General features: G+C 40.6%; 1 protein-coding gene across 9 annotated transcripts in view; it reads left to right on the top strand.

Moving 5' to 3' along the window:
- The window catches only part of DNAJC6 (DnaJ heat shock protein family (Hsp40) member C6), a 166,359-nt gene that overhangs the window by 52,509 nt on the left and 86,060 nt on the right, over nucleotides 1-27,790 (top strand). For 3 of the 9 annotated variants that reach the window (XM_063654583.1, XM_063654567.1, XM_054484068.2), the window contains one exon: nucleotides 8,157-8,378. The exons of the other annotated variants lie outside the window; for them this stretch is intronic. In XM_063654583.1, the coding sequence (XP_063510653.1) occupies nucleotides 8,186-8,378 (193 nt within the window). In that variant the 5' untranslated portion in view covers nucleotides 8,157-8,185. The remainder of the gene's footprint in view (nucleotides 1-8,156; nucleotides 8,379-27,790) is intronic. 9 annotated transcript variants of the gene reach the window in all.

Raw genomic sequence — 27,790 nt, 5'->3', positions numbered from 1 at the left:
ATCCAGGATTTAGGAAAACTTTCACTTCAGTGTTGGTTTGCAGCTGACTTTGGGGAACTATTTACTGCATAAAAATTTTCAGTGTTTTCTTCAAGACTGAGAGAAGTCGATCACAGAACCAGCCCACTTGAGAAGGTGAAGTTTTCCTACTTGTAAAATGACAGATGAAAAGGACTGATGCTTCCATGAGTTACTCTTGAAACGGTAATGTAGGTATATCTGTGTGTGGAAAAACACACTCAAAGTGCTTTTTCTTATTTTCTCACAGTAACAATCAACACAAATTAAAGGCTTCTGTGATCAAATGGGCACTTCCCCCCCACAAACAAACAATTGTGCAGTGGACACCAGCTGAGTGTCCTCCAGTTCTGAGACTATCTACCGGGAGATAGTGTCAGATACCACTGACACAGTCCCCAAAATTGCTCCCCCAACCTACCATCTCCATTTTCAGACACCAGTTGCAAGTCTGGGCCTCTAAAACTTCTGATCGACCAGCTTCAAGTTTGGGTTCCCATGATCCCCTCTTTGGGTTGATTAATTTGCTGGAGGGGCTCACAGAACTCAGGGAAACACGTTTATTGGGTTATAATAAAGGATATTACAAAGATACAAGGAAAGGGATGCCAAGTTGCCATGCCCTCTCTGGGTGCACCATCCTCCAGGAACCTCCACTTACTCAGCTATCTGGAAGGTCCCCAAACCCTATCCTCTTGGGCCTTGTATGAAGACTTCATTGGGTAGGCATGATTGAAGCATGGACAACTGTGTTAAAATGTGATTCATCAACAAAAAGTATATGATCTAAACCCAATAGGGCCTGTTTAGACTCTATTTGTCTTCTCTGCGCAGCATTTCTTCCCCCAGGGATGGGGCAGGACACCCTCTGGGATGAGGGTTTTATGACCCACAATCAGGTAAGAGTCCTGCCTTGGACAGGTGAAAGTAGGGAGGCAGAACATCAGAGAGAGAGAGAGAGAGAGAGAGAAAGAGAAAGAGGTTTTGTTTACTATGTCGAGGGCTATGGGAGTTATTATATAGGAACTGTGGATTTTATATATATATATTATATATATATTATATATATAATATATATTATATGTATATATATGGTACAGTATAACGTTGCTATGGTTTGAATATCCCCTCCACAACTCATGTTGAAATTTAATTGCCATTCTCACAGTAATAAGAGGTGGTACCATTAACAGGTGATTAGGCCATAAGGGGTCCACCCTCATGAATGGATTAATGCCATTACTATGGGAGTGCACTCTTGATTAAAGCGAGTTTCCCTCCCCCTCAACCCCCTTGCTCTCTCTTCCTTTCTTATCCTCTCTTGCCCTCCTGCCTTCTCTCACGGGATGATGCAGCATGAAGGCCCTCACCAGATGTAGGCTCCTTGGTCTTGGACTTCCTGGCCCCAGAAACTGTAAGAAATAAATCTCTGCTCTTTGTAAATTACTCAGTCTCCTGTATTCTATTATAGCAGCACAAAATGAACTAAGGCAAACATTATACTATGAGCATGTCCTTGAAAAGTCAAGGATAAGTTAAATGTTAGCAAATGGAAATGTGTTTTTTAAGTGAGCTCATTAAAGAAACCAGAGCAATGTTTTCTGTAAACTAAAGATTGCTTCCAAAATAAAGTTTTTTGGTATTTTCATTCAATTAGCAGATACTTTCTGAGCACCTATTACTTGGCAGGCACTGTGCTAGACCTCATAAAACATGATGGGTATTGTCTTCACCTGCCAGAATTGCTCAAAATACGTGAATAATAAATTGACAAATATATTCTCAGACTAATATACGGTCAAATAATAACATTTGTTACATTGATTATAAAAGATTTTTAACATATTGATATTTAAGAAATCTTGGGGTATCTTAAGATTGATAGTATGTCATACTTTCTTTAGTAGCATATTTTTCTTATGTTGTGACTTAGAATGGATGGTTTCTTAGATTTGATAAAATGCAGTATTTAAGTAGGGCTTTAGTGTTTACTATATGCTTCCATGTGCCTCATTTGATTCTTTCTTCTTTTTTTTTTTTTTTGAGACAGAGTCTCCCTCTGTCACCCAGGCTGGAGTGCAGTGGCATGATCTCGACTCACTGCAACCTCTGCCTCCCAGGTTCAAGTGATTCTCTTGCTTCAGCCTCCTGAGTAGCTGGAGCTACAGGCACGTGCCACCACGCCCAGCTAATTTTTTGTTTGTTTCTTTGTTTTTTAGTAGAGACGGGGTTTCACCATGTTGGCCAGGCTGGTCTCGAACTCCTGATCTCAGGTGATCTGCCTGCCTCAGCCTCCCAAAGTGCAATTTCCATAAGTTGCCCAAACCATTTTCCACTGACCACACTTAGTAAGGCAGGTCAGATCTAAGGAATGACCTAAATGTCCTTCAGCTTTCACTTTGATCAGTGGAATTGCCTCTTTAGGCTGCCGCAGTGGCCAAAGCATGATCAGGAAGATGGAGGTTTGAATCCTAACTGATGGTTGTGTAACCCTGGGCCAGTTACTTAACCTCTCCAAGTCTGCCTCAAAATAAGAATAAAATCTTTAGATTTAAGGTAGGTAAGGCACCTGGCAAATGATAAATAATCAATGGCAGTTATTTTGTTACTTATTAGAGTGTCAAGGAAACACAGGTTTCATGATATTGGGTTATCTTTAAAAAAAAAAAAATGCCCTACCTGGGAAATTTGTCCTATTTTCTGGAAGACCCAGAATCCCGTCAAACACCAAGAACAGATATCCCCACGCCTAAGAACATTATAGGAATAGTTCAGATTTTCTTCTGTTAAATGTCATCCATCAGCTCACCCGATTTTTTCCAGCATACCTCCTCTTCTCTCTTGTGTGTTGCTTTATATGTCCCTCTTGACAGCTGCTACTATTTATGCATGCATTTCTATAGCAAAACCTTGATTAACTGGGACACAGCAAACTGTAGCACTTAAATGACTATGGTTTTTCCCTATGGACATCATTTGGAGGAGAGAGGGAAGTGACAACTAAAGTTTTGAGAACTAAAGAGAATCATGTAATTCAATATCTTCGATTTTACTGCTGAGAGAAGGAGAATGGATCAAGGCCACCCTGCTGATTAAGAGCAGAGTCAGGAGAGGATTCTCAGTCTATTTTGCTTTCTTCTGGACTGTGGCCTAAAGACGTGTCTTTTGGCGTCTCTCTTGGGAGTATTTCTCCTTAAGGTTTTGCCACTACACTGCAGGTCTCAAACTCAAATGCCTGCAAGGGTAACTGGTAGTAGGAATGAGTGGAGGAGGTTGAGTATTCTACATTGGGAAGTAGTAGTGAACTATGGCCCTTAGACTGGAGCCTATGTACCCTCTGTAAAGGCATCTAAACTAAAATGTTTTTCATTTTAAGAAGTACAGGACAGACAAAACATGTCTGGGAGTCAGAGATGGCTTGATGTTCCCCAGTTGAAGTGCCTTGCACTATGTATATATATAGGCCTTATTCAATAAGGAGATAATCTGGATTATGGCCCTCAGGCACATTGCCAAAGTAAGTTTCAATACTGTGCATTGATTTATGTTTGTTAAAATAGGAAATTGAAGAGATGCATTTTAGAAACCTGATCATAATATATTTTCTAACAGAGAGAACAGAGTAGAAGCTCTGGCTTCATTTACTGTCTGCTTAGCCAAAACTTTTTGTGGTCCAATTGGCCAAATGAATTCGATGTCACAGTGTATAGGACATTCATAATTGGGAACACTAGGACCTCTTAGTACCAGAGATTGTCCCATAACATAGACATTCAAATATTTATAATCAGGACACACAGTGAGAAATACATTTATATCATTACTGAGCAGAAACATACACACACTCATACATATCACACAAACCCAAAACAATATTTTAGGAAACAATATCTTACTGTGTTCCAAACTCTGATGTTTTCCAGCCTATTTCATTTTTATGAAAATACTTTATAATTTACTCATCGGCTACAGCATATAGTTTAAATCACTGGACTAGGTAATGCCATGACATTTTTGTTTATTCATTAATTCAGTAGATATTTACTCAATATCTAATGAGAGTGAGGTGTTCTTTGGAGTGTCATGAGGGACACAAACATGAACAAAACATGGATTTTTGCCCTCAAAGAGTCCAAATCCAATAGGAAATACATACACGTGAATATTTAAAAACTCAGGGCAAAACAATCAGTTCACATTTTACAAACTGCTTTTATGTTATCATATGTCATAATGATAACAAATGTCTTAGGTAAGCTGGGCAGATTTAAGCTTGATTTTACAGATGGGAAGTTGCATTTTTGAAAAAGTGACATTTTAAAAAGAAGAATGATAGTAGTAATAGATGGCATATGTTAAGCACTTATTATATGTTAGGAACTAATTTACTTCTTACTATAACCTTATTATGACGGCATTACTATAATCCTCACTTTACAGAGGAGAAAAGTGAGGCAGAGAGGTTAAGTAACTTGCCCAAAGTCATAGAGCCAAGAGTCATTGGAACTAAGAATCAATCACAGGCAACTTCAATTTTTTTTTTTTTTTTGAGACGGAGTCTCACTTTGTTGGCTCACTGCAAGCTCCGCCTCCTGGGTTCACGCCATTCTCCTGCCTCAGCCTCCTGAGTAGCTGGGACTACAGGTGCCTGCCACCACGCCTGGTTTTTTTTTTTGGTATTTTTAGTAGAGACAGGGTTTCACCGTGTTAGCCAGGATGGTCTCAATCTCCTGACCTCGTGATCCGCCCACCTCAGCCTCCCAAAGTGCCAGGACCACAGGTGTGAGCCACCACACCTGGCTGGCAACTTCAGTCTTAATCAATGTATTATATTCTCTGGAAATGAAAATCACAGATCAAAATCCTACATAGGTCATGGCATACATACCTTGATCTCTTAGCCCACCCCAAAAGTGATGTGGCATCTGCTGTGACAGGATAGCATTTGGAATGGGGTGTGCATGAAGGGGATGGGGTGGAATAGAGCCTGGTTCCTCAGTATTCCTCAGTGTCACTAATCTTCATCAAGTTAATAAAGCACCTGAAGGCAGCAAGAGAAAAGACAAAGGGAATGATTGCTCTCCCCAAAAGAGGGCATCTTATCCTTTGCCGTTGTCTCATGTATGATGTAGTATTTTTGAGATAAGTTATGAAGTAGTCTTGAGTTTGGAAACCCAAGAGTTAGGCTATAAATGTTCACCTTGTGTTTGACCAGTGCCACCTCCCTTAAGCCCAAATTCTCATTCAAAGTTACAAAGACAATTTGCCATTAGGATATCCCTGGAAAAAATAATATTTAGCCTTTATTGAGCTTTTCCCATGGGAAAAACTAAGACTGCCAGGCACTGAGTGTAGAGCTGCACCCAAGACAGACCAATAATAGTAATAGAGAACAATTGTTAACTACTACTCTCTCTCTCAATCTCTCTCTTTTTCTCTCTCTCTCTCTCTCTCTATATATATATATATATGTTAGGTACTAATCTAATTCTTCTATATAATGATGGTACTCATATTATGCTTGTTTTATAGAGTAGAACAGTGAGATATTCATTGATAAGTATATGAATTTGATCTTTGGCACAGTAAAGAAAATTTTAATGTTGAAATTGGTGCATATCCAAATTTAGGCCCAAGCCCTAGTTTTTAGGCTGTTGTAAATTAACCTAGTTATTGTATTTTCCTGCCTTAATATGCTCCTTATATCTTCAATTTTATAGGATTATTAATAGTTATCCTGATTGACTTTATTTATATTAAGTATAAAGATAAAATTCTTATAGCCCATTCAGATTTTTCTTTACACTTGCAAACTCCAGAGATAGACATTGAAAAATACAAAGGCATATGTCTCATCTATAATTTCTTTCAGCAATATGTCTGCAAGTTGAAATTGAGCAAAAATAACTGAAAGTGTTCTTTTTGAAAATAATAATTTTCACTTTTCAAAAATGATCCTGTATTTATTTATTTATTTTTTGAGACAGGGTCTCAGTCTGTCACTGAGGCTGGTTCTAAATTCTATTAATCCAATGATTATAGTCCAGCATTTGTCAGGGCACATGATGAACACTAGGTATTTACTGTCCCTGTGTGTCGGTAATGAATTAAAAGAAAAAGTACAGAGAAAGATTATTTAAGATGTTATGGGAAAAGATTTACTAGACTTTACAGAATTATTACTTTAGTCAAGTAACTAAAATAGTTCAATCTGACAGATTTGGAAAATTGAAAGTATAAAAATTTGTTTTAAAATTTTTATTGCAGTTTTTCCTGCCACCATTCAGATTGTTTGATCTTGTTATAAATGAGCATTAACTCTGATTTGCAATTCAGGACACACCATACCTTCATCAAAGAATGCAGTTGGGAAAGCAACTGGCCAGGAAGTTCAGGTTTCCCCAGAAGGACTGGAAGGATTTAGAAAACATTTCTTTGGACTTCTTCTGATTGATGCTCTTCCTACAAGAATCTGTGTTTGGGTGATCCTTGTACAGGAAAATGTCTCTTAGTCCAATTTATTTTATGTAGACCTGTGTAAAGCTAGAGCTTCCTGGAAACTTCCTGAGACCCAAATGATCTGGACTGAAGTCTCTTAGATGCTATTGTTTGATTTTGTGTCCTTAGGTGATTGAAATAAGGACAGCAAGAGAAAACCATGTAAGATGAGAAGAAAGCAAATCTGGCTTTGTGTATGGGCTCAAGTACATTTTACATGCATGTACTTTTTTCCTGTTTTGGTGAGGAAACTCTGTCAAATGACTCTTGACGGGTGCCTCACTTAGTCCCTCCAAGTTTTAGTAGAGAAAATGATAATTTTTAACCAAGACTTACTTGATCTTGACCTAAGATGATGAGAATGAGCAATCCTTCTGAAATCTTATTATTTTAGGTGAAAATAAACATTTGATAATTACATTTTAAGACTTACCAGAGTTTATCCAGGTTTTGTTAAGGTCCAGAACTTATACAATGTTGGAGTCTTCTTTTAAGAATACACGATGACAGATACAAAATTAGGTACACAGCTTAATTAACTTCATGATAAATTCTCTTCTGATTATGAGTGACCGCTTTCTTCGGCCAGAATTATGAAAGAAAAATAAGGGGTGAGGCTAGAGAATGGGGGAAAAAAATCCTTGTCTATCTTGCTTCCCAAGCAGGCCTTCAAGCTAGCTAACTGATACAGTCTTTTCTCCAGGTCCTAAGGTAAATGGTGGCGGATCGACTTAACCTTGCCCTTCTCTCCAGTTTATGCGCTCAACAAAGAGTTCTAAACAGTCACGTCTGCTCTCTAGGCAGAACGGACGCTGCCTCCTAGTATTAGAATACCCAACTCTTTGATATCTCCCTTAGGGATCATCCCTGTTCTGGAGAATGTGCAAAATATTGCTCTTCCTTTATATCCTAGCATAGATATATTCTGGCACTTAACTTGCATTCTTTTTCTGTTGAATTGAGTTACAAGTCAGTTCTCTAGGACGATTACCGTCCTGGTGGCTTTGGCGGAATCTTCCGGTGAAAATAGGCGAAGTTGCATGAAATGGGTGTGTCTGGATTTTACCACAAGACCCCTGGTCCTCAAAGCTTCGCAGGCCGAGATACCTCGCCCCTTTCTTCTCTGCCACACGCGTGCGAACACACCCTCCCAACCCTCGTCGTAGTAGTCCCCTCCCCCGACCACCCCGCCCCGTTTCCCGCCTTCAACCCCCCTCCTCACGAACCTCCCCTCCCCTCCTACCTCCCTTTCCTTCCCTCCCCGCGGGCCAGCGGCTTTGGCGCTGCCCTGCTGCGCGGCGGGGCGACGCGGCGACACCTATAGGATTGCTTCCGGGCACTCCTCAGCCAGGAGGTGCTGGCCTGGGGCCCGGAGCTCGGCAGGGCCGGGCGGCTCCGCGGCGTTGGCCCAGAGGACGCGCGCCCCCGCCCGCCCGCGTCTCCTTCCCTCCCTCCCTCCTCCCGGCGCCCCGAGCCGAGCTCAGCCCAGGGCGGCGGCTTCGCCTCGCCCGGCGAAGCTTCTCTCCGGTGGCCGCTCCTTCTTTTCCCTCCTCTTTGCGTCATGTCGGGCACTTAATTTTTTTTTTTTTTAATTCCTTCTTCAGCCCTTTCCACCTTCCATCTCCCCCTTCGCTTCCCAGGTTATTTTCTCTTTTCTCCGGGCTTGCCCATGAGCCTCCTCGGGAGCTACCGGAAAAAGACCAGCAACGATGGTTATGAATCTTTGCAGCTGGTGGACAGTAACGGGGACTTAAGTGCGGGAAGCGGCGTGGTTGGCGGCAAGCAGAGAGTGAACGCCGGGGCAGCGGCGCGGAGTCCCGCCCGACAGCCTCCGGACCGCGCCAGCACCATGGACAGCTCAGGTAGCGCTGCCCGCGCGGAGCGCAGCGCTGAGCCCCGCGCGGCCTCCGGAGCCTCCCAGTCGCCCGGCCCGAGGCCCCCCGTGGTCCCCCAGCCCCGGTTTGCGAGAGAGCCGGGCTGGAGGCGAAGGCTTCTAATACCACCTGGGTGTCGAGTCTCTGATTTCTCTCATCCAGGGAGCTACAAAACGTTAGATCAGTCCTGAGGCCCAGAGACTGTAGAGAGCTCCTCCTAATCTCTCTAGACTGCTGAATACGGCAGCTGGGGGCGGGGAGGGGGAGGGAAGGAGGAGGGGAGGGGTGGAGAAGAGAGGGGAGCGGGTGGGGCGAAGAACGGCTTGGGAGGAGGGCTGGGAGAGGCAGCTGCTTTCACTGCCCAGCTGGATGAGGGGGAGAGGTGAAGGAGCATGTGCTTTGATTGTTTTTGCAGCATGCAGACGGTATTTATTCCAATTGTTATTCTTGCAATGCTGATGCTATTTGCAATTCTGTAAAGCTCTGCCACATCTTAACTCAGCCGTCTGCTAGAGTTAATGTTACCTTTCTCCTGCAGTTTTTAACCTGGGATCTAGAGCTCTTTTACACAGCTTTTACTGTTTGCACAATGAAATTTATTTCATGTGTTGGCTTTGATCTTGTTTGTCCTTTTGCATTGAGTGTACAGATTTCATAAACCTTTACATGTAGGGACAATGGAAATTCCTCTGAACTTTGTATCTGGGCTTGCAACTGTCTTTTATAAAACGTTTTGGCAAGTTAGAGTCCTCTCTTGGAACTGCTGTTGGCATTTGCGATTTCAGTAGCAAAACAGTCATTTAATATATCCATGTTGGACTAGGAGTATTATTATAGCTATTTGCTTACTTCTTCAGGGAACCAGGTTCGGAGAATTGTTTACAGAGATATCTATAATTGAAGTCCTCGGTGGTTGGTTCTACATTGGTTAACTTTAATACTGGACAACTGAGGATTCCAGAGGAAAGATTCATATGGGGTCGTTTGAACAGTAATGAAATCAAACTGAATTTAAATGCCCTGCTTTGCAAACAAATGCTTGTTTATTTTAATTGTGTAATAGCTCTCCTTGGGCTATTATTTTCTATTTTCCTTGTCCCAAAGTGGAATGAAATATTGTCCACAGATGCTCAAATGTCCTGGGCTGAAAGCAAATTCTACTCATTCATGCTCTTATTGAAGTTAACCAAGATATTGATGGGACATTCTCTTAGACCATTTTAAATAAAACTAAAATGATCCCCAAGGGATTGATGGTTTCAGGACTTTTTTTTTTTTTTGAGGCGGAGTCTCGCTCTGTTGCCCAGGCTGGAGTGCAGGGACGTGAACTCGGCAGACTGCAAACTCCGCTTCCCGGGTTCAAGCGATTCTCCTGCCTCAGCCTCCTGAGTAGCTGGGATTACAGGCGTCTGTCACCATGCCTGGCTAATTTTTGTACTTTTAGTAGAGACGGGGTTTCGCCATGTTGGCCAGGCTGGTCTTGAACCCCTGATCTCAGGTAATCCGCCCGGCTCGGCCTCCCAAAATGCTGGGATTACAGGCATGAGCCACCGCGCCCAGGCAGGACTTTTTTATTGATGTTGTATGTGGTTATTCAATTTATGTTTTTTTCAAATCTGTGATATATCCAAGTGTAATCCATCTTTTGACTGGATGTAATCTCCTTTAAATCTTAAAAAGATTCATGTTCTCTGAATGATGCCACCATAATAATGTTTACATGTAGTGAGCATGTAAACAATTGAAATGAAAACAAACACATTCCAAATGAGTGTGAAGGAGCCTCACTTCAGGAAAATGAAAGAAATATGAAATACATATGTTTTCCTTTTTCATAGGGATTATTATTTTAAGAGTTGAAATTGGTTTTTGAAATACATTACATTGTAGAATAAGTTCAACATACAGTTTCTGAGACCAGCTATGTGCCAAGCACTGTGAGGGAACACAGTAGTGAATGAGATCCTTCTGGCCTCTGGGGGACTCTCAGTGGGGGCAGTAACTATAACACAGAGCAGCCTATGGTAAGTCCTGGATTTTTGAGGATTGTCTTTTTCACTAAATCAGACTTTTTTAATAGGTGGAGAGAAGAATAATGGATTGCTTTAATAACCTGTTGTGATGGGAAAGTGTTTCATTAAGAATATTGTTATCTCTAAAGTGCTATTGCCAGGAGTTGATTCTTAAACTTGATCAAAGTGGTGGTGTGTGAAGAGGCTGCAGGGATTCCTTTTCTCCTCCCCTTATCCACTATTCACTCCTATATTTTGTTAGGGGGATGTTGTGGCTTTGTAAGTACAGGGTATCTTACAATGATTTGGATGCATATTTTCAACTGAGAATGATTTGTTTGGCTTGAATGAAGGATTGGACTCTGAGAGTAGGATTCTTTTACTAGTACAACTATATCTGTCTTGCCTAATTATAGTTATTTCTTCTAAGATCCTCAAAGTGTGGCCTGTGCAATGTAAATGTATCCATTTGTTTAGTATATCTAATTAAGTTCATGGATCATTTCTAAAGTGGCAGTAATCTGCCCATTTATTCAACTGATTGTACTGTGACATGCTGGATAGGATCAGTGGTTTATGGGACTTTTGCTCTGATAGAAATGTTAATGAGTAGAAAAAATATGTTGATATCTCGCTACATAATTTAAAGCTTAGTCTTAATAATACCTTAAACTTATAAGACTGTTTATAATAGGACACTTGGACAATTCTCTTATTTCATTTCCCCAGAATTTTATTAAATAGGTTGGGGAAGCAGCATGTGTCTGTGCTTGGAGACTTGGGATCAAACCTCTGCATTATTGTTACTTGCTGAAAAACCTAGTAAACTTTTTCTTTTCTTTTCTAGACAGATAGCTCTGTCACCCAGGCTGGAGTGCAGTGGTGTGATCTCAGCTCACTGCAACCTCCACCTCCCGGGTTCAGACAATTCTCGTGTTTCAGCCTCTCAAGTAGTTGGGATTACAGGCCTGCACCACCACACCCAGCTAATTTTTGTATTTTTAGTAGAGACGGGCTCTTGCCATGTTGGCCAGGCTGGTCTCGAACTCCTGGTCTCAAGTGATCTGCCCGCCTTGGCATCCCAAGTGCTGTAATTACAGGGTCTTGCTCCATTGCCCAGGCTGGAGTGCAGTGGTGCGATCATGGCTCACTGCAGTCTGGACCTCCTGGGCTCAAATGACCCTCTTGCCTCAGCCTCCTGAGTAGCTGGGACTACAGGTATGAACCACCATACCTGGCTAATTTTTTTTTTTTCTTTGTAGAGATGGGGTTTTTTGCCATGTTGCCTAGGCCGGTCTCAAACTCCTGGGCTCAAGCGATCTGCCCACCTTGGCCTCCCTCCCAAAGTGCTCGTATTACAGACATGAACCACCATGCTTGGCCTGTTCCCATTTATAAAAGTGGAATCATAAGAGCTGTTCTTACCACAGAGCTTTAGTTGAGGCTGAAAACAATATAAAAATACATTTGCAGTTTTTCTTTACTTTGTGTCTTGCCCTTTCAATTTATCATATGAAGAAACTTATTCTCAGAGGTGGTAGGAGACCTGTCAAAGGTAGAATAGATAATGACAGCCAGACTTAGGTCTTCTTCTGACTCAAAGGTTTGAGTTTTTCCCCATTGAACTAAACTTTTGGGTAGACAAAATATCAACTGATTGTTGAAATGGAAACAATTTTATCTACTTTGATTTCCCCCCTGTTTTTAGATAAAAGAGGGACACATGTTCAGAGGAATGCAATGGCTTTCTAAGTCAACAGCCTCTCAAGTGGTAGATACCAGAGCAGTCTCCTAGCCAGATGTGACTTCCAGAGCTCTCTGCCTTCCCTGACTCACTTTCTCTTCATTCAAATTATTCTCTAGAAAAGGTTGTCATTTAAAGGTCATCCTGTCATATCTCAAAGGCACTGCACTACCCCAATGCTGAAAACCCCCTATTTCTCTTGTGTGCACCCCACTTTTCAGGGAAAGTAGAACCACAAAAGTAGGACTTTCAATATTGAGCTGCTAAAGTGTTCCAATATTGGGCTTAATTTACCAAGTTCATAATGACAAACTGAAAAAGAGTAGTCCAATTAAAATCTGGAAACAGATATTAATACTTTTTAAAGAATAAGGATAATGATAGGTAAGGATTTCTCTTTTGATCCTCACTTTTTAGGCTTTGTTCTATATATCTAAATATATAGAAATTCACATATATAAATAAACAAAAATATTGTATATATTAAAAAAAAGAATAAGGTTAATGAACAATGCTAAAATACCATGTAGTGTGAATCTGGTTGGAAACAAAAATTACCTTTAACAAATTCTATTTTAGTTAGTGTTTAAACACAGCATCCACATTTTGAACCAGGTTTCAAGATTATGAGATATGTGTTTGGATAATTGTATACTTCATGGAAGTATAATAAACATATATGTACTAATAATCCTTTCTTAAGAATACCTGCCCATTGAAAGGTCTTGTCAGTTGGAGGCAAAGTTGATTTATATAACTTATTTTTTATTTTTTGAGACGGAGTCTCACTCTGTTGCCCAGGCTGGAGTGCAGTGGCGTGATCCCGGCTCACTGCAACCTCTGCCTCCTAGTTCAAGCAATTCCCCTGTCTCAGCCTCCTGAGTAACTGGGATTACAGGCACCCACCACCAGCCAGGCTAATTTTTGTATTTTTTGCAGAGACGGAGTTTTGCCATGTTGGCCAGGTTGGTCTTGGACTCCTGACCTCAGGTGATCCACCCGCCTCAGCCTCCCAAAGTGCTGGGATTACAGGCGTGAACCACTGTGCCCAGCCAATTTATATAACTTATTTAATGTGTGGTTATAGTTTGGATGTTTCTGGATAATCACTTAAAGATGCACCAGTTACTGGATTACAGAATAAGATACATCAATCTAAGTTTCAAATTTCAAATGCTTGGAGACTGCCAGATTTCATAGATTTGGAAGGGGAATCCCTGGAACCAAATCTCAGAAAGCTGGCCAGGTAGCCAATGGTGGACACTTTCTGTGATGGAGCTTTTGCTACTAGGGCGGTATCTTTGAACTGTTCTCATCAGTGCAGAGTTCTTTTTATTTGGGCAAAATCAGCCTTTCTGTTCTCTAGATACAAATTATATCTAATCCTTCTTTCACATGGTAGCCCTTAGACAACAGATTTTTGAGAACAGATACTAATTCTCTCTTAGTCTTAATTTTCCTCTTTTCTAGGCCAGTCAAGCCTAAGTTCCACACCCTTTTTTCTCTATATAAAATGATTTCCATATAATTATCTTAAGCTTTGAGAATAATGTTTTTTTTTTTATTTTGCACAACAGGAGTTTTCACCAATTTTTATTATAAAAGGTTAAAAAAGAATTAAAGATTACAGAAAGGAATAAAATGAGAAAAGTTAAGTATCCTCTTCCCTTCCTGATCATTTAGGTCCTTGCCTCAGAGAAATTCTACTAAAAGTTTCTGGAAAGACTTTCAACATACAACATAAGTGTATATAAATATATATGCTTTACACATATATGTATATGTATGTGTATACCATTAGAATTATAATAAAATACAAATTCAAAGTTTAACCATGTACATATATGTACATTGTTCAATAATACTTAATGACAAAAATAGCTAAAATTTAATTATTATAATTCAGGGATTATGCTAAACACTGTGCATATGGTGTCGTATTTAACCCTCATAAGAATCCTATAAGGTAAATGATAGTAACTGTCGTCTTATAGTTGAATAAACTAAGGCACAGAGAGGTTAAGCAAGTTGCGTGAGGTTACACAGGCTCTACTTATTCTATATTGAGTAAAATGCCCATACGATTGCAAATGAAGAATTTAGTGGTGAATTTTTTTATTTGCTTCTTTCTCTGAGGCAAGGAAAAATAGGAGTGATTGAGAGAACCAAAATGAGTTCAGTTGTTTTTTAATCCCATGAAAGTACAAATATGTTTTCTTTACTTAAATATAAAGAATTTAAAAACACTGGAAATGAAGACAGAGCAAAAACAGCATTGAATAAAGCTGATTAAGACTTGATACGGCATGGAGAGAACAATATAATTGATGAAGCATTATACATTTTTGGAAAAATATCTTGCAAATGAAAATGGATCCCCACTGCTCTTAGGATAAAATCCAAGGTATTCTTAACAGGACATCAGAAGCCCTTTGTGGCACCTCTGAAAGCTGGCCCAACAAAACTTGCTGTCTCTCCACTGGTAGATCCCCTCCCCAGCCTGCACCTCCATCTTTACGTTTTTGCATACACTGTTCTCTCAACTCAGGCCAACTTATCCCATAGACCCCTGGACACCCACTTTTCCAGGTTATCTCCTATTCATTCTTCAGGGTTTAGCTTAGATATTCCTTAATCCCAGGCTGCGTGCAATGGTCATTCTCCATGCTCCTCAGCAGCCTTTACTTCCGTATCACAGCTCTCATCACATTGAGTTGTAACATGCTGCCTGGCCTGTCTCTCCCTCTAGTCTGTAAGTAAAGTTCAGAGCAAGGCTGAGTCTTATTTGCCTTTGTAGTCTTGTCATTGCTTGGCATTTATTAGGAGCCTGATAAATACTTGTTGGATGCACAAAAGCATGAACGGATTTTGAATTTTTAAAAGGGCATTTATAATGAAATATGCCCATCCAAATCTAAAAATAAGCATACAGCTAGGTTTTAATAGAAATGAGGCCAGGTTTGAGAGAAATGTAACTGTTGGTCGAAAGCTAGACCAATTCAGTAATGAGCATTTTTTCATATGTAAAGACACTGGAAGTGAAAGAAAGATGGTTAATGTATAGCCTAGACCTTTAACAGTTTTCTAATATAGACATGTCAAGAAAGAATTAGCTTACCAAAAGATTGTGCTTTTTTGACCAACAAATACAATCTACTGTATGATTCATCATAAAGGTCACTTTTTTTTTTAGCCAAAAAAGGGAACTCAAAATGTATACAATTTTTTAAATGAACTGACAATAGATGACTTTTATCTATAGATCTGTGTATTTCTTAACCGGTGTCATTAAGTTTTAATCTTAGCCATTTTCAGGTTTAATATTAAAAGTTCTTTGTATCATCTTTGGCCACCTACAGTTGTATATAAGCTTTGTGCTAACTTACTGCTTTTTAAAATCTGTGCTCACCATCTTGAACTCCTTTTGGAAAAAAGCTATGTTTGAGATGGATGAAGAATCCTGGAGTTTAGATTGTGCATTTCCTTGTTGCGAAAGGTGTAACTCTGAAAAAACTAAATTACAGTTATTGTATATTAAACAGCTATTCCTGAAATTTACTTGGAAGCTTTTGACAGAGTAGCTCAGTATCTGAGGAGAAGTTCTTCATGGTCCAAGAAATTAGGAAGTTCCGTAACATGTGCCAAGGGATCTGGCAATTTCTACTACCTTTAGTTGTTTTATCCCACATGTCACAGGCCATAGTCTAGATGCAAAAAATATCTTTTTATTTCAATAATACATCAGAACATAGTTTTAAAAGTGCTAGAGATAGAAACTTTAAATTAAAATTGAAATGTGTGTGGTATTAACAGTGCAAATGTCACCACCAAGGAAGCAACCAGATGAGCCAATGCCTCCTGTGCAGTGTTGAGTTTGCATGTGCAGAAAATTACTGTTGTTGTATTGTGGTGTAGTACTCTACCTGGTAGCTGGCAAGTGTGTTTGGCATACATTGTAAGTCACTTCCTGATTTTAGAAGTGTTATGCTGTGAAAAAGTGCAATTAGAATTGGAGATATTTGACAAAAGGCAGGGTGAATAAATAGTATAATAATAGTTATATAAAGTGCAATAGGGATGCAGAAGAAGGAGCCATAATTTTAACCAGGAAGACTAAAGAAGGCCACAGTGGAAGTTGATATTTGAGGCAGAAATCTGTAGGGAAAGAAGGAAAGAAAACTTGTTTTGGGCTTTTGGGCTAATGTACAGTGGCATCATAGTGCATGGTATGTTGAGAGAATTGCATTTAGGCTTGAAGCTGGAGCCCAGATGGGTGGGAGGTGCTATAGCAGATGGTGCTGGGAAGATAAGACCTAGGTCAGGGTGAGTCTGCTTGAGGAGGTTGGACTTTATTCTGCAGGCTGCGGGAGGCCACTGAAGATTTGGAGACAGGGGTGAGGTAGGGCTGACTTATCTAGTAGGCACAGTGTCTAGGAACCACAATAATTTTAGGGTCCACAAAAATGTTTACATTTTAATTGCCTTTAAAAATCAGAATAAAATAAATAAGTATAACAATAATGAATTCATCTTTATCAAATGCAGTCATTAAAATATGTGTTTTTTTTTCTGTTAATAGAGGAATAGGTCCATGAAGGTAAAAATGCCTACGGCTTACAAAAGTCATACTGCAGCCCCAGGGAAAAGAGGGCAAAATGTGAATCCTGGAGATAATTTACAGCTGTGTGAAGGATGAATCCCACCAGTGGTTCCTAACTGTGTTGTGGCTACATCAGATTTACCTGAGTAAACACAGATTCCCTACTATGCAGCCATAAAAAGGAATGAGATCATGTCCTTTGCAGGGACATGGATGGAGCTGGAAGCTGTTTTCCTCAGCAAACTAATGCAGGAACAGAAAACCAAACACTGCATGTTCTCACTTATAAGTGGGAGCTGAAGATGAGAACACATGGACACATGGCAGGGAACAACACACACTGGAGCTTGTCAAGGCATGGGTGGGGCAGGGGGAAGGAGAGCATCAGGAAGAATAGCTAATGGATGCTGGGCTGAATACCTAGGTGATGGGTTGATCTGTGCAGCAAACCATCACGGCACACGTTTATCTATGTAACAAACCTGCACATCCTGCACATGTACCCCAGAACTTAAAATAAAAGTTGAAGGAAAAAAAGGAAAAGAAAACACAGATTCCTGGGCCCCAAGCATGTTTGATTTAGGAGGAAGGAGAGGGGTGTGCTGGAAGACAGAGCATGCCAGTGGAGGACCAGGAGAACAATCAAATGGCAGTTTAGCTGATGACCTGAGAAACAACGAAGGCCCTAGCCAGGGCAGTGTCAGTGAGACTGGGAAAAAGGCAGCCTGGGGAAGCATTGCACAGGTGAATGACAGACTGACAACCAACCAGTGGTGGGGTCTGAGGTACAGGAGATGCCTGGATGGCAGCAGGAGAGAAGGTAGTATTTCTAGTCTCAGCCAGAAGTGGAAAATGTGATCAACTGTTTTTCTCTGCTGCAAGTTCACCATGAACATATTTGTGGAAGGGCTGAGAATACTGTTAGCTTGGCACAAGCTTTCACCAGGCTTTCAGCTTTTTGGTAGGCTGCCCATTAGGCTGTGCAGATGCCCAGGGGAGTGCTGTGGAGGGGTGAGTGGTAGGAGCAGGCCCTGTGTTTGCCTGGAGGAAGAGTGAGATAATGGGTAGAAATGCTAGAACTGAAGCTCTGTGGCTCTGGGCAGGCCTAAGGCCTGAGGCCAGGACGGTGTCGGTGTCGGTGTTGGGTGGCCCTTTCTCACTGGGAGAGCCCTAGGCTCTTGTTCCTTGCTTGGTGATGGAGGCACAGCAAGAATAATCAAACACCTGAGAAACTTGGAAGATGATTATTGAAACCAGAATTTTTTTTCAGAATTCTCTGGAAAAAACAAAACAAACAAACAAAAAAAACAAAACAACCCTGACCCCAGAAATTCTCAAGGACTTTCTTGTACCAGCATTTGGCACTGGAGCATTGCAGCAAAAATCTTAGCAGATAATAGTCTTCATTTTTCCCTGATCCTTATTCTTATTTTAGTTTCTTCCTCTTCTGCAGTCTTTCCCTCTCTTCCCTTCTTTTATCCTTCTCTTTCTCTTTCCCACCCATCTTCAACTTCCTTATCCCTCTCTCTTCTCCTTTGCCTCTTCTACTCATCTGCTCCCCTCTTCTCTTTTTCTCCTCCCCTTCTCTCTAGTCAGTGAGTCAGCATGCCTGGGAGACGTGGAGCCCCATGCCATGTGCAGATGACTGTAGTTTTGGGGTATGTGTACGCATGTGACTTAGCTCTCAGTCTGCTGCATGTGGCTCAAAAGGTGTGAAGACTGGTGTCACTTTCCAATTTAGGTAATTGCATCTGGCTTACCTAAAATTTCACTTGCTGCTTCAATCAGCAAAGTGTCTCTTCCATACTGTGACTTGGTGATGAGAGGTTTCATGAGCTGCAGTACCAGAGGCAGCTGCATTTCATTCAGATGAAGGAATGAATTTTACTAATCAACAGCCCGAGAATATAAGATAATAGCTCACCATTTCTTCCCCTCCATCTGTCTTACTTTACCTCTGCAGGAAAGCAGATCTTTCTCTTCTTCTTCCCTGTTGCTGAAGCCTAGATATATTGCTCTATTTTCAACCCTTCCATGTCTAAATTAGTTGAGGCTGTTGAGCAGTGGGAGTACTAGGGAATTATGAGTCAGGAACTCCAAATGTAAGCTCTGACTTTGTCATTTACAAGCTGTGACCTTGGGCAAGTCATTCAAATGAGAAAAATCTTACTGACCCTGCCTTTTTCATAGGCGCGGTGGAATGTGGAATGTAAATGAATGCATTTGCAGTTGATACTCTTCATTCATTCATTGCATAAATGTCTCCTGGCTGCCTACTATGTGCTGCCACTCTTCTAGCCATGGGGGATACAGTAGACAATAAGACAGATAAGACCTTGGCACTTATGAGTTTAGATTATAGTGCATGAGCAGTGAACAAAGATAAATGGTTCTATGGTATGCTAAATGCTATGGAGGGCTAGAGCAAGCAGAGAATAGCTCAGGATGGTAGTAGGATGGGGAGACCTATCTTCCAGGGGGTGGTCAGGAAAGGCCCTTCTGAGGAGATAATGTTTGAGCTGACACCTGAAGAAACAGAAACAAGCAGGAAAAAGAAAGAGCAGAGTGTAGGGTATTTCAAGTTCTAGGTACAGCAAATGCAAAGACCTGGAGAAGGGGGATAGCTTTGTAGAAAGGAGTGTGTACCTGATATAACTGGTGCTTAGTGAACTAGGAGGGCATGGCCACAAATGAGGTTTGAGGTGGCTTCCTAGGTATTCCATATTGTAGGCAGGATTTCTACATCATAGACAAGGTCAGCAATTATACTGTTCAACACTAAGTATCAGTCTTTTAAAAATTTATTTATTTATTTGAGACAGGGTCTTGCTCTGTTGCCCAAGCTGGCTGGAATGCAGTGGTGCAATCATAGCTCACTGCTGCCTCGAATTCCTGGGCTCAAGCGAGGCCCCTGCCTCAGCTTTCCAAGAAGCTAGGACTACAGGCATGCACCCCACCATGCACGGCTAATTTTTAATTTTTTGTAGACCAGAGTCTTGCTATGTTGCCCAGTACGGTCTTGAACTCTTGGTCTCAAGGAATCCTCCTGCTTTGCCCTCCCAATATACAGGGATTACAGATGTGAACCACCACACCCAGCCTAAATTTAATTTTTTAAAGACGATTTTTTTTAAGAGCAGTTTTAGGTTCACAGCAAAATTGAGAGGAAGGTACAAAGATTTCCCATATATCCCCTGCCCCTACACATGCATCGCCTCTCCCATTATCAACATCCCCCACCAGCAACATACTTTGTTATGCTCTATCATATGCAGAACTTGCAATGATCCAGTGAAGTAGGTGGTATTAACAAAATGTTTTTGAGAGAAGGTTCAATTAGGTTCAATGAGCTTATACACAGTGAAACTAGCAGCAGAACTCAGGTCTTCTGCCATATTGGGACATGAGAGATTTTCAGAAGAGGAATTGACATCTTGGGCACCCTGTAGCCAAGATATATCAGCTACTTTAGGAAGAGACAAGCTGGAGGGATAGGACAGGAAAAGTTGGGTTTTAATTGCTAGGGAAATTGGTTTAGGTTGCCTTGAAAGTATAGCAGGATTTTACTGTAATTATTGGTCTTAAAATTCAGCCATTAAAATCTCCTAACAGGAGATAGGAGCCTGGCTTTGTCTCTGAATGTGCCAGGAGAGAACTGTCTCCATTATGCCTCTCATTGGCATACAGAGGCTGGGAAACTTTCACACACTGTCTCGTTTTGTGAACATTTGCAGTTGTAACAGAAGACAGCTCTATTTTATGTCTTGCTTTGTTTTCAAGCTGCTGCATGAAAGCCAGGCCTCTTGGCTCTTAAAAATTAACCCCCCCAAACCTATTTTAGTTTATAGCAGTGATACAGGTTAATGAAAAGAATATTTAAAACAATTCAGAGAGTAGTATAAAAATGAAAATAAAAACCCATTTTTTTCTATCTTCTCACACAGACATGGATTCTTGCATATTCACATATACATACATCCAATCATATATATAATGTACACTTGAATTCCTAGAATCCATCTATACATGCTATTATATAATGTGATGTTTTATTTAACACTGTCATAGATAGCTTTCTATATTAGTACCTAAAGATGTACCTTGTTTTCTCTAATAATTGTTTTAAATTCCACTGTCCCAATTCCTCTATTGATAGGGGGTAAATATCTTTGAGCATATATTTTTATATATTGTATATGCAGTATACCTGTGGGAAAAATTCCTAGAAGTGGAATTACTGAGAGAAAGAACATATGCAGTTCACATTATGATAGATCCTGCATTGTTGCTAAGAACCTTGCACTAAATTAAGTTTCTAACAGTATATGAGACTACCTGTTTTCCCACATTCTTGTCAAAGCTGAGTATTGACAAACTTCTTAATCTTTGGTAGACTCATACATGAGAAATGATGATAATGATTTACTTGAAACTGGCATTAAAGGTCGATATTTCTGTGAATTATTTTTGTTTTCAGAAATTAATTTGAATAGCTTTTCATTAGGTAGGCAATACATATTCAAGGCAAAACAATTTGGAAAATGTAGAAAACACAAAGAAAAAATAAAAATAACTGATAAACTTGTTTTCCATGAATAACCATTGTTAACATTTAGGATATACCTTTTTGTCTAATGCATAAAGTGTGAATGAGAAAATTTTATTACAGCAGTGGAGAAAGCATTGGAGTTGGAGCCAGTGGTTGTTCTAGATTCAAGTTTTTAACATTGCTGACTAGCTTTGTGACCTTGGGCAAGTCATTTAAATCCTCTGAGCCTCAGTTTCCTCCTTTGTAAAACAGATAATGCCTTTTAATATGATTTGGCTTTGTGTCCTCACTCAAATCCCATCTCGAATTGTAATCCCTATTTGTCGGAGGACGGGCCTGGTGGGAGATGATTGAATCATGGGGGCAGCTTTCCCCCGTGCTGTTCTCATGATAGTGAGTGAGAACTGATGGTTTTAAAATGTGGACTTCCTTTCTCACTTTCTCTTTCTCCTGCCACCATGTAAGACATGTCTTGCTTCCCCTTTGCCTTCTGCCATGATTGTAAGTTTCCTGAGGCCTCCTAGTCATGCTTCCTGTTAAGCCTGTAGAACTGCGAGTCAATTAAACTTCTTTTCTTCATAAATTACCCAGGCTCAGGTAGTTCCTTATAGCAATGTGAAACTAGATTAATACACCTTCCTTCCTTTCTTTTCTTTTCTTTTCTTTTCTTTTTTTTTTCCTGAGGTAGGGTCTTACCCTGTTACCTAGGCTGGAGTGCAGTGACATGATCAAAGCTCACTGCAACCTCCACCTCCTGGGGTCAAGCAGTCTTCCCACCTCAGCCTCCAAGTAGCTGGGATTACAAGACTGTGACACCACGCCCAGCTAAGTTTTAAATTTTAGAGATGAGGTTCTACTATGTTGCCCAGGTTGGTCTCAACCTCCTGAGCTCAAATGAGCCTCCTGCCTTGGCCTCCCAAAGTGCTGGGATTACAGACATTATTGTTCAGGCACAGTGAGCCACCATGCCCAGCCAATAATGCCTTTCTTATCAGATTGTTAGGAAGGACAAATGGAATAAGGTATGGAAAACTGCTCACTATATTCCTTGCCCTATAGTAGATAACTTGATAAGTGTTGGCTGTGCTGAAGTTCAAGTGAAGTAAGGCAGTGTTGAGAATATTTTTATTATCCTGAGGTTTCTTCAAGGTGGAGAATTTTCTCTCTTCAGTTTAGAAGGCACTGAGCCTTGTCTTTGTTATATTCATTCTGGGATTGTTCATAAGTTTTTTCTCTTTCTTTATTTTGTTTTTATTTTTTTGAGACAGGGTCTCGCTGTCACCCAGGCTGGAGTGCAAATAGCACGATCTCAACTCACTGCAGCCTCTACTTCCTAAGCTCAAGCGATCCTCCTGCCTTACCCTCCCTCATAGCTGGGACTACAGGTGCACGCCACTGTGCCTAGCTAAGTTTTTTTTTTCTGTTTGTTTTTTTTAAGACGGAGTCTTGCTCTGTTGCCCAGGCTGGAGTGCAGTGGTGTGATCTCCGCTCACTGCAACCTCCACCTCCCGGGTTCCAGCAATTCTCTGCCTCAGCCTCCTGAGTAGCTGGGATTATAGGCACCCACCACTATGGTTGGCTAATTTTTGTATTTTTAGTAGAGACGGGGTTTCACCATCTTGGCCAGGCATGTCTCGAACTCCTGAGGTCAAGCAATGCTCCCACCTCAGCCTCCTAAAGTGCTGGGATTACAGGCGTGAGCCACTGCACGCAACCTCTTTTTCTTGTTTTCCCAGTGTTTGTATAAAAGCTGGTTCATGTAAGGCAGTGGTTGTCAATGAAGGGCTATTTCATGCCTTCCTCCTGGGACATTTGGTAATGTCTGGAGACATTTTTAGTTGTCACAATAGTGGGGGGAACTGTTACTGGCCTTTAGTGTGTAGAGGCCAGGGTGTTGCCAAATATGCTACAGTGTACAAAACAGCTCCTCACAACAAAGAATTTTCCTGCCCAAAATGTCAATAGTGCCGAGGTAGGGAAACCCTGATATAGGGAATATATTGAATGTGAATTGAAGATAATGAGCCTGGTGAAGTATGCATCTATGGACTCATCATGCTAATGGTACTTAGTGGTCGGCCCTATAAATTAAACTATACCCTACAGGAATTTCTACCAGGTTGCAGGAGGTTCTTTGCTTTTCAGGAAGATGGCGTGGAAAGCATCTAAGTTATAAAAGGGCTGTTTGGCTAGGGCTATCACCTGGAGGCAGCCGAGGTCCTAGAAGTTTGTGTCTCAGTTTTCATGGAATACACGGTAGACTTCCTTTGTTCCTTCAAGCATCTATTTATTCAGCAAACACTGTTAAGTGACCAGAAGGCCAAGTACTGTGCTGTGTTGGATAAAAAAGGAAAAGAAACAAAAGCTAAGCTATCTCCCCTTAAAGGAGCTTAGAAGACAGTATATTATTGTGGTTAAGAACTCAGATGTGGATCTCTGTTGCGTGGGCTCAAAGCCTGGCTTTGCCACTTCTAGTTTATGTGATTTAGCCTCTTGCTTTAGGATGGAGTTGAGAATATCTAGGTCATATGATTGTGTGATGATTAAAATGTTGATGAACACAGTGTTTAGGAGAGTGTCTAGCTCAATGAAATTTGCGTTCTTGTTTTTGTTATTTGTACTGTGCTACGCCTACTGCTGTGGTATCTTGGAGCCTTATGGATTTTCTAGTTTAGTAGTTTCAAGTTTGATTAGTACTGGATTCCTTTTCTCAATACAGCCTCAGCCAGACTCTGAGTATATAAAATACAGATATGCATAGCTTAATATAGCCATACGTTCTGAGAAACGCATCTTTGGGCGATTTTGTTGTGCAAACATCATAGAGTGTGCTTACACAAACCTGCGTGGTATAGCCTGCTATGCACTTAGGCTGTAGGCTATAGCCTATTGCTCCCAGGCTACAAGCCTGTATAGCATGTTACTGTACTGAATACTGTAGGCAATTATAACACAATGGTAAGTATATATCAAAACATATCTAAATATAGAAAAGGTAATACATTGCACTAAGATGTTATGATGGCTGCAACATCACTAGGTGATAGGAATTATTCAGCTGTTATAATCCTATGGGATGACTGTCATATATTCAGTGTCATTCACCTAAACATGATTATGTGCACATGACTGTGTATGAGAACAGCAGCTCTTGTTAAAGTAAAGGTGGGAGTCTGGACACTGCTTTCTGGGACCACTCCCCTCTCTCCCCACAACAGTGTTGTCTGGGAGAGAACCTGGGACTGTGTAGAACCCTGTTTGCCACCCAGCAATCTCATCCAGTCCACTCACTTTGAGTGAGGAAACTGAGGCCTAGAGAGGAAGTGATTTAAAAGGAGGCTAAGGCAAGGCAGGAGTAGCTCTAATGTACATGTGCCAAGCACAGACAGGATGCTCTATGAGGGAGTTCAGAGAAGGTAGAGACGGGTCCCTTCTTGGTTAGGTTGAGGTCTTGAGGGATGGGTAGGATTTGAACATTTCAGATAAAGTTGGAAAGAGTATTTTCACAGGAAGAAATAGAATGATAAAGGGATGGAGGAAAAAGCATTGTAGTCTTTACCCATTTCTTAGTCAAAGCCTATTTAAAACATATTACTTAAAAACCAAAGGAAGGGAGTTGTCATAAAGTCACAGAGTAATTCCTGGGGCCCAGGGGCAGTGGAGCCAGCCCATATGCACCTGGTATCCCAGAAGTGAGCACCTCCTGGAAGCCCCCTCTCCAGTGCCCCATAGTTCTTTTTTCCCTTCCTGTGCATTTGCTCTGCCCTTCACTCTCTCTGAAGACCAGCTTTATTGTCTTCTCTGTGTACGTGGCTTCCTCAAAGGTCCTGAGTTTCTATGCCACTGCTTAAAGCAACCAGTTCTCAATGATCATCTGTCTCTGAATCCCAAATTCTAAATTCCAGGAGGAAACAATCCAATTACACATATAGGTATTATTTGTGTGCCTCTCATCCAAAGCTTTAGACAGACTGGGGCATGTGAGCAACCTGTCTCATGTTGAGATGGATGGCAAAGCCCTACTCAAAGATGAAAAAGGAGGAAAACTGGCCCTCAAGTCGCTCTTTTACCAGCAGTAGAAAGAAGGGTCTATATAACTATAACAAAGTATGAGATAGACAGTACAGGCAAAAAGTAAGTGGGTTGATGAAGGCTTCTTGAATGGGGACATTAGTGCTGGCTTTGCAGTGTAGGCAAGATTTCTTGGTGGAGAGGGAGATGGGGGAGGACATTCCAAACTAGAAGCTTGGAAGAACTTTGCATGTTTGAGTAACAGTGAGCAGTTGAGTACCTGCATATGCCAGTATCATTCATTCATTTAGACAGGAAATATTTACTGAGGACCTAGTAAGGAGGAGGATATACTTATGGATAAAGAAACAAAATTAAAATAGTTAAATGGCTTCCCCAGTGTCACAGAGAATATGAATATGAACCATATCTATCATGTTTCAAACTCTTAATTGTTTTCTCTAGAGTTGCCTCCATTTATACTTTTTTTACTTGATTCTACAAGGTCAAAAGTGACTTAGAGCAAGGTTGGTGGCTCATGCTTTTTTTCTGTTTTAAATAGGGAACTTTTGAAATTGTGCATTGTCCTTACATCCTAAAGGGAGAATAGGCCATAATTTCCATAACTATAAAATGATTTATGTGTGGGTGTACGTTTATTTTAGGGGAATTGTTTGGTCAGGTGATTTCTACCATTCATTCTAACTCAACATTTCGTGTCTGGGTAATATTGGCAACCAGTTTGATTTAATTTATTACAGAAGTATTTATAATAGAAAAACACTTGAAACTGCCTAAAATGTCCCAAAATAGAGGATTGGTTTAGAAAATTATGATATGCCTATATAGTATTACCAAATAGAATATTAAGATATGCCTATGTAGTATTACCAAATAGAAAACTAAGATATGCCTATATAGTATTACCAACTCAAAAAAGTTGCTTTTTTTTTTATGGTAGAGATGGTGTCTCACCATGTTGCCCAGTCTGGTTGTGAACTCCTGGGCACAAGCAATTCTCCCACCTCAGCCTCCCAAAGTGTTGGGATTACAGGCGTGAGCCACCATGCCCAGCTCAATAAATTTTTAATATGATGGGAAGATCTTCAAAATATAAAATTAGTAGTATAAACAAGAAACAGTCTTTATACATTGAATTAAACTACATAAACATGTACACACATATATTTGTATTTACATAGGAAAATTATTGTAAAGATGTGTATTAGTCTAAAAATGAAGGAACTATCAAAATATTACAAAACAATATTTGGGTAGTAGATATCAGTAATTAACAAATTTTAAATGTGTTTTGCTAAAATCTCAATGATAAATTTATATTTCATAACTACAATTTGATGTAACTATGTTTTTTATCTGCATCTACTTTTGTAACTGAAATTTTTATTGAAATAATTATAGATTCATATGCAGTTGTGAGAAATAGTACCGAGAGATAGCTGTAAACTTTGCCCATTTCTCCCAGTGGTATATTTTGCAAAACTCTAGTGTAATATCACAGCCAGGATGTTGACATTGATTCGTTCCACCTCAGATTCCCCTAGATTCTTGTACTCATTTGCATGTGTACTCATGTGTGTATGTTAAGTTCTACACTATTTTCTCAACTGTGTGGGTTCCTGAATCACAGTCAAGGTACCAAACAGTTCCAACATCGTAAGGAACCCCCATGTTGCCATCCACACCTGCCACTATTCTTTTAAAAAAGTACTTGACCCCAATGGGTAGGGCATTTATTTTATTTTGCTTTTGCATCTGAGGCCATAATGGTGGAACCTTAGAGTTGGGAAGGACTTAGCAGTCTTCTTGGTTCCTCAGAATATAGAAGTTTTAGAGGAGGAGTGGGAGACGTTTTATGATTCTCCACCCCCCTCCAAACACATCATCAGCTTGAGGTGTCTTCCCACCCTTTGCCCCCAAACACCTTTGCCTTGGTAATGCAGGTCTCAAGTTAGATATGTGCACTGGAAACTCTTGTCGGACCTTCTAAGTCTGGGTCAGGTGCTTCTTTGTGCCCTGATTACGTTCTGTATTTTCCTCTTTGTGGCACTTTTCTCATTTTATAATTGCTCATAGATAATAAATAAATAGTGAATGGGTAGATGGAGGTCTGGATGAGAGTCCTTTCCCAGTGTCTGATGATCCTGCAATGGCCGCTTCTCCTTCCTTTCCCACCTTGTGAGTGGCTTTTGATCCTGCTTGTACTTCAGCCACAGCACTTATGTGGCAAGCCCTTGTTTATGTTGATTGTGCCCAATTCCAGCCTTCTACCTGCTGATGGTTCCACCAGGATGACTAACTTCATCTTCTGAGCTCGTCACATTTTTCTTTTCCTCCATTTATAAAGTCAATAAGATGATTACTTTAAGTAGCTATGAGCCTATATTGTGCTATGTGCTTGATATATATTATAGCAGCTTCAGCTCTGTTCAAAAGAGGAAATGGCTGCAGCTGACCCAGAGA

This window comes from Pongo pygmaeus, chromosome 1, assembly GCF_028885625.2.
Source record: "Pongo pygmaeus isolate AG05252 chromosome 1, NHGRI_mPonPyg2-v2.0_pri, whole genome shotgun sequence".
Taxonomy (NCBI): domain Eukaryota; kingdom Metazoa; phylum Chordata; class Mammalia; order Primates; family Hominidae; genus Pongo; species Pongo pygmaeus.
Note: the sequence above shows the minus strand (reverse complement) of the source record. Positions and strands in the feature narration are given on the sequence as shown.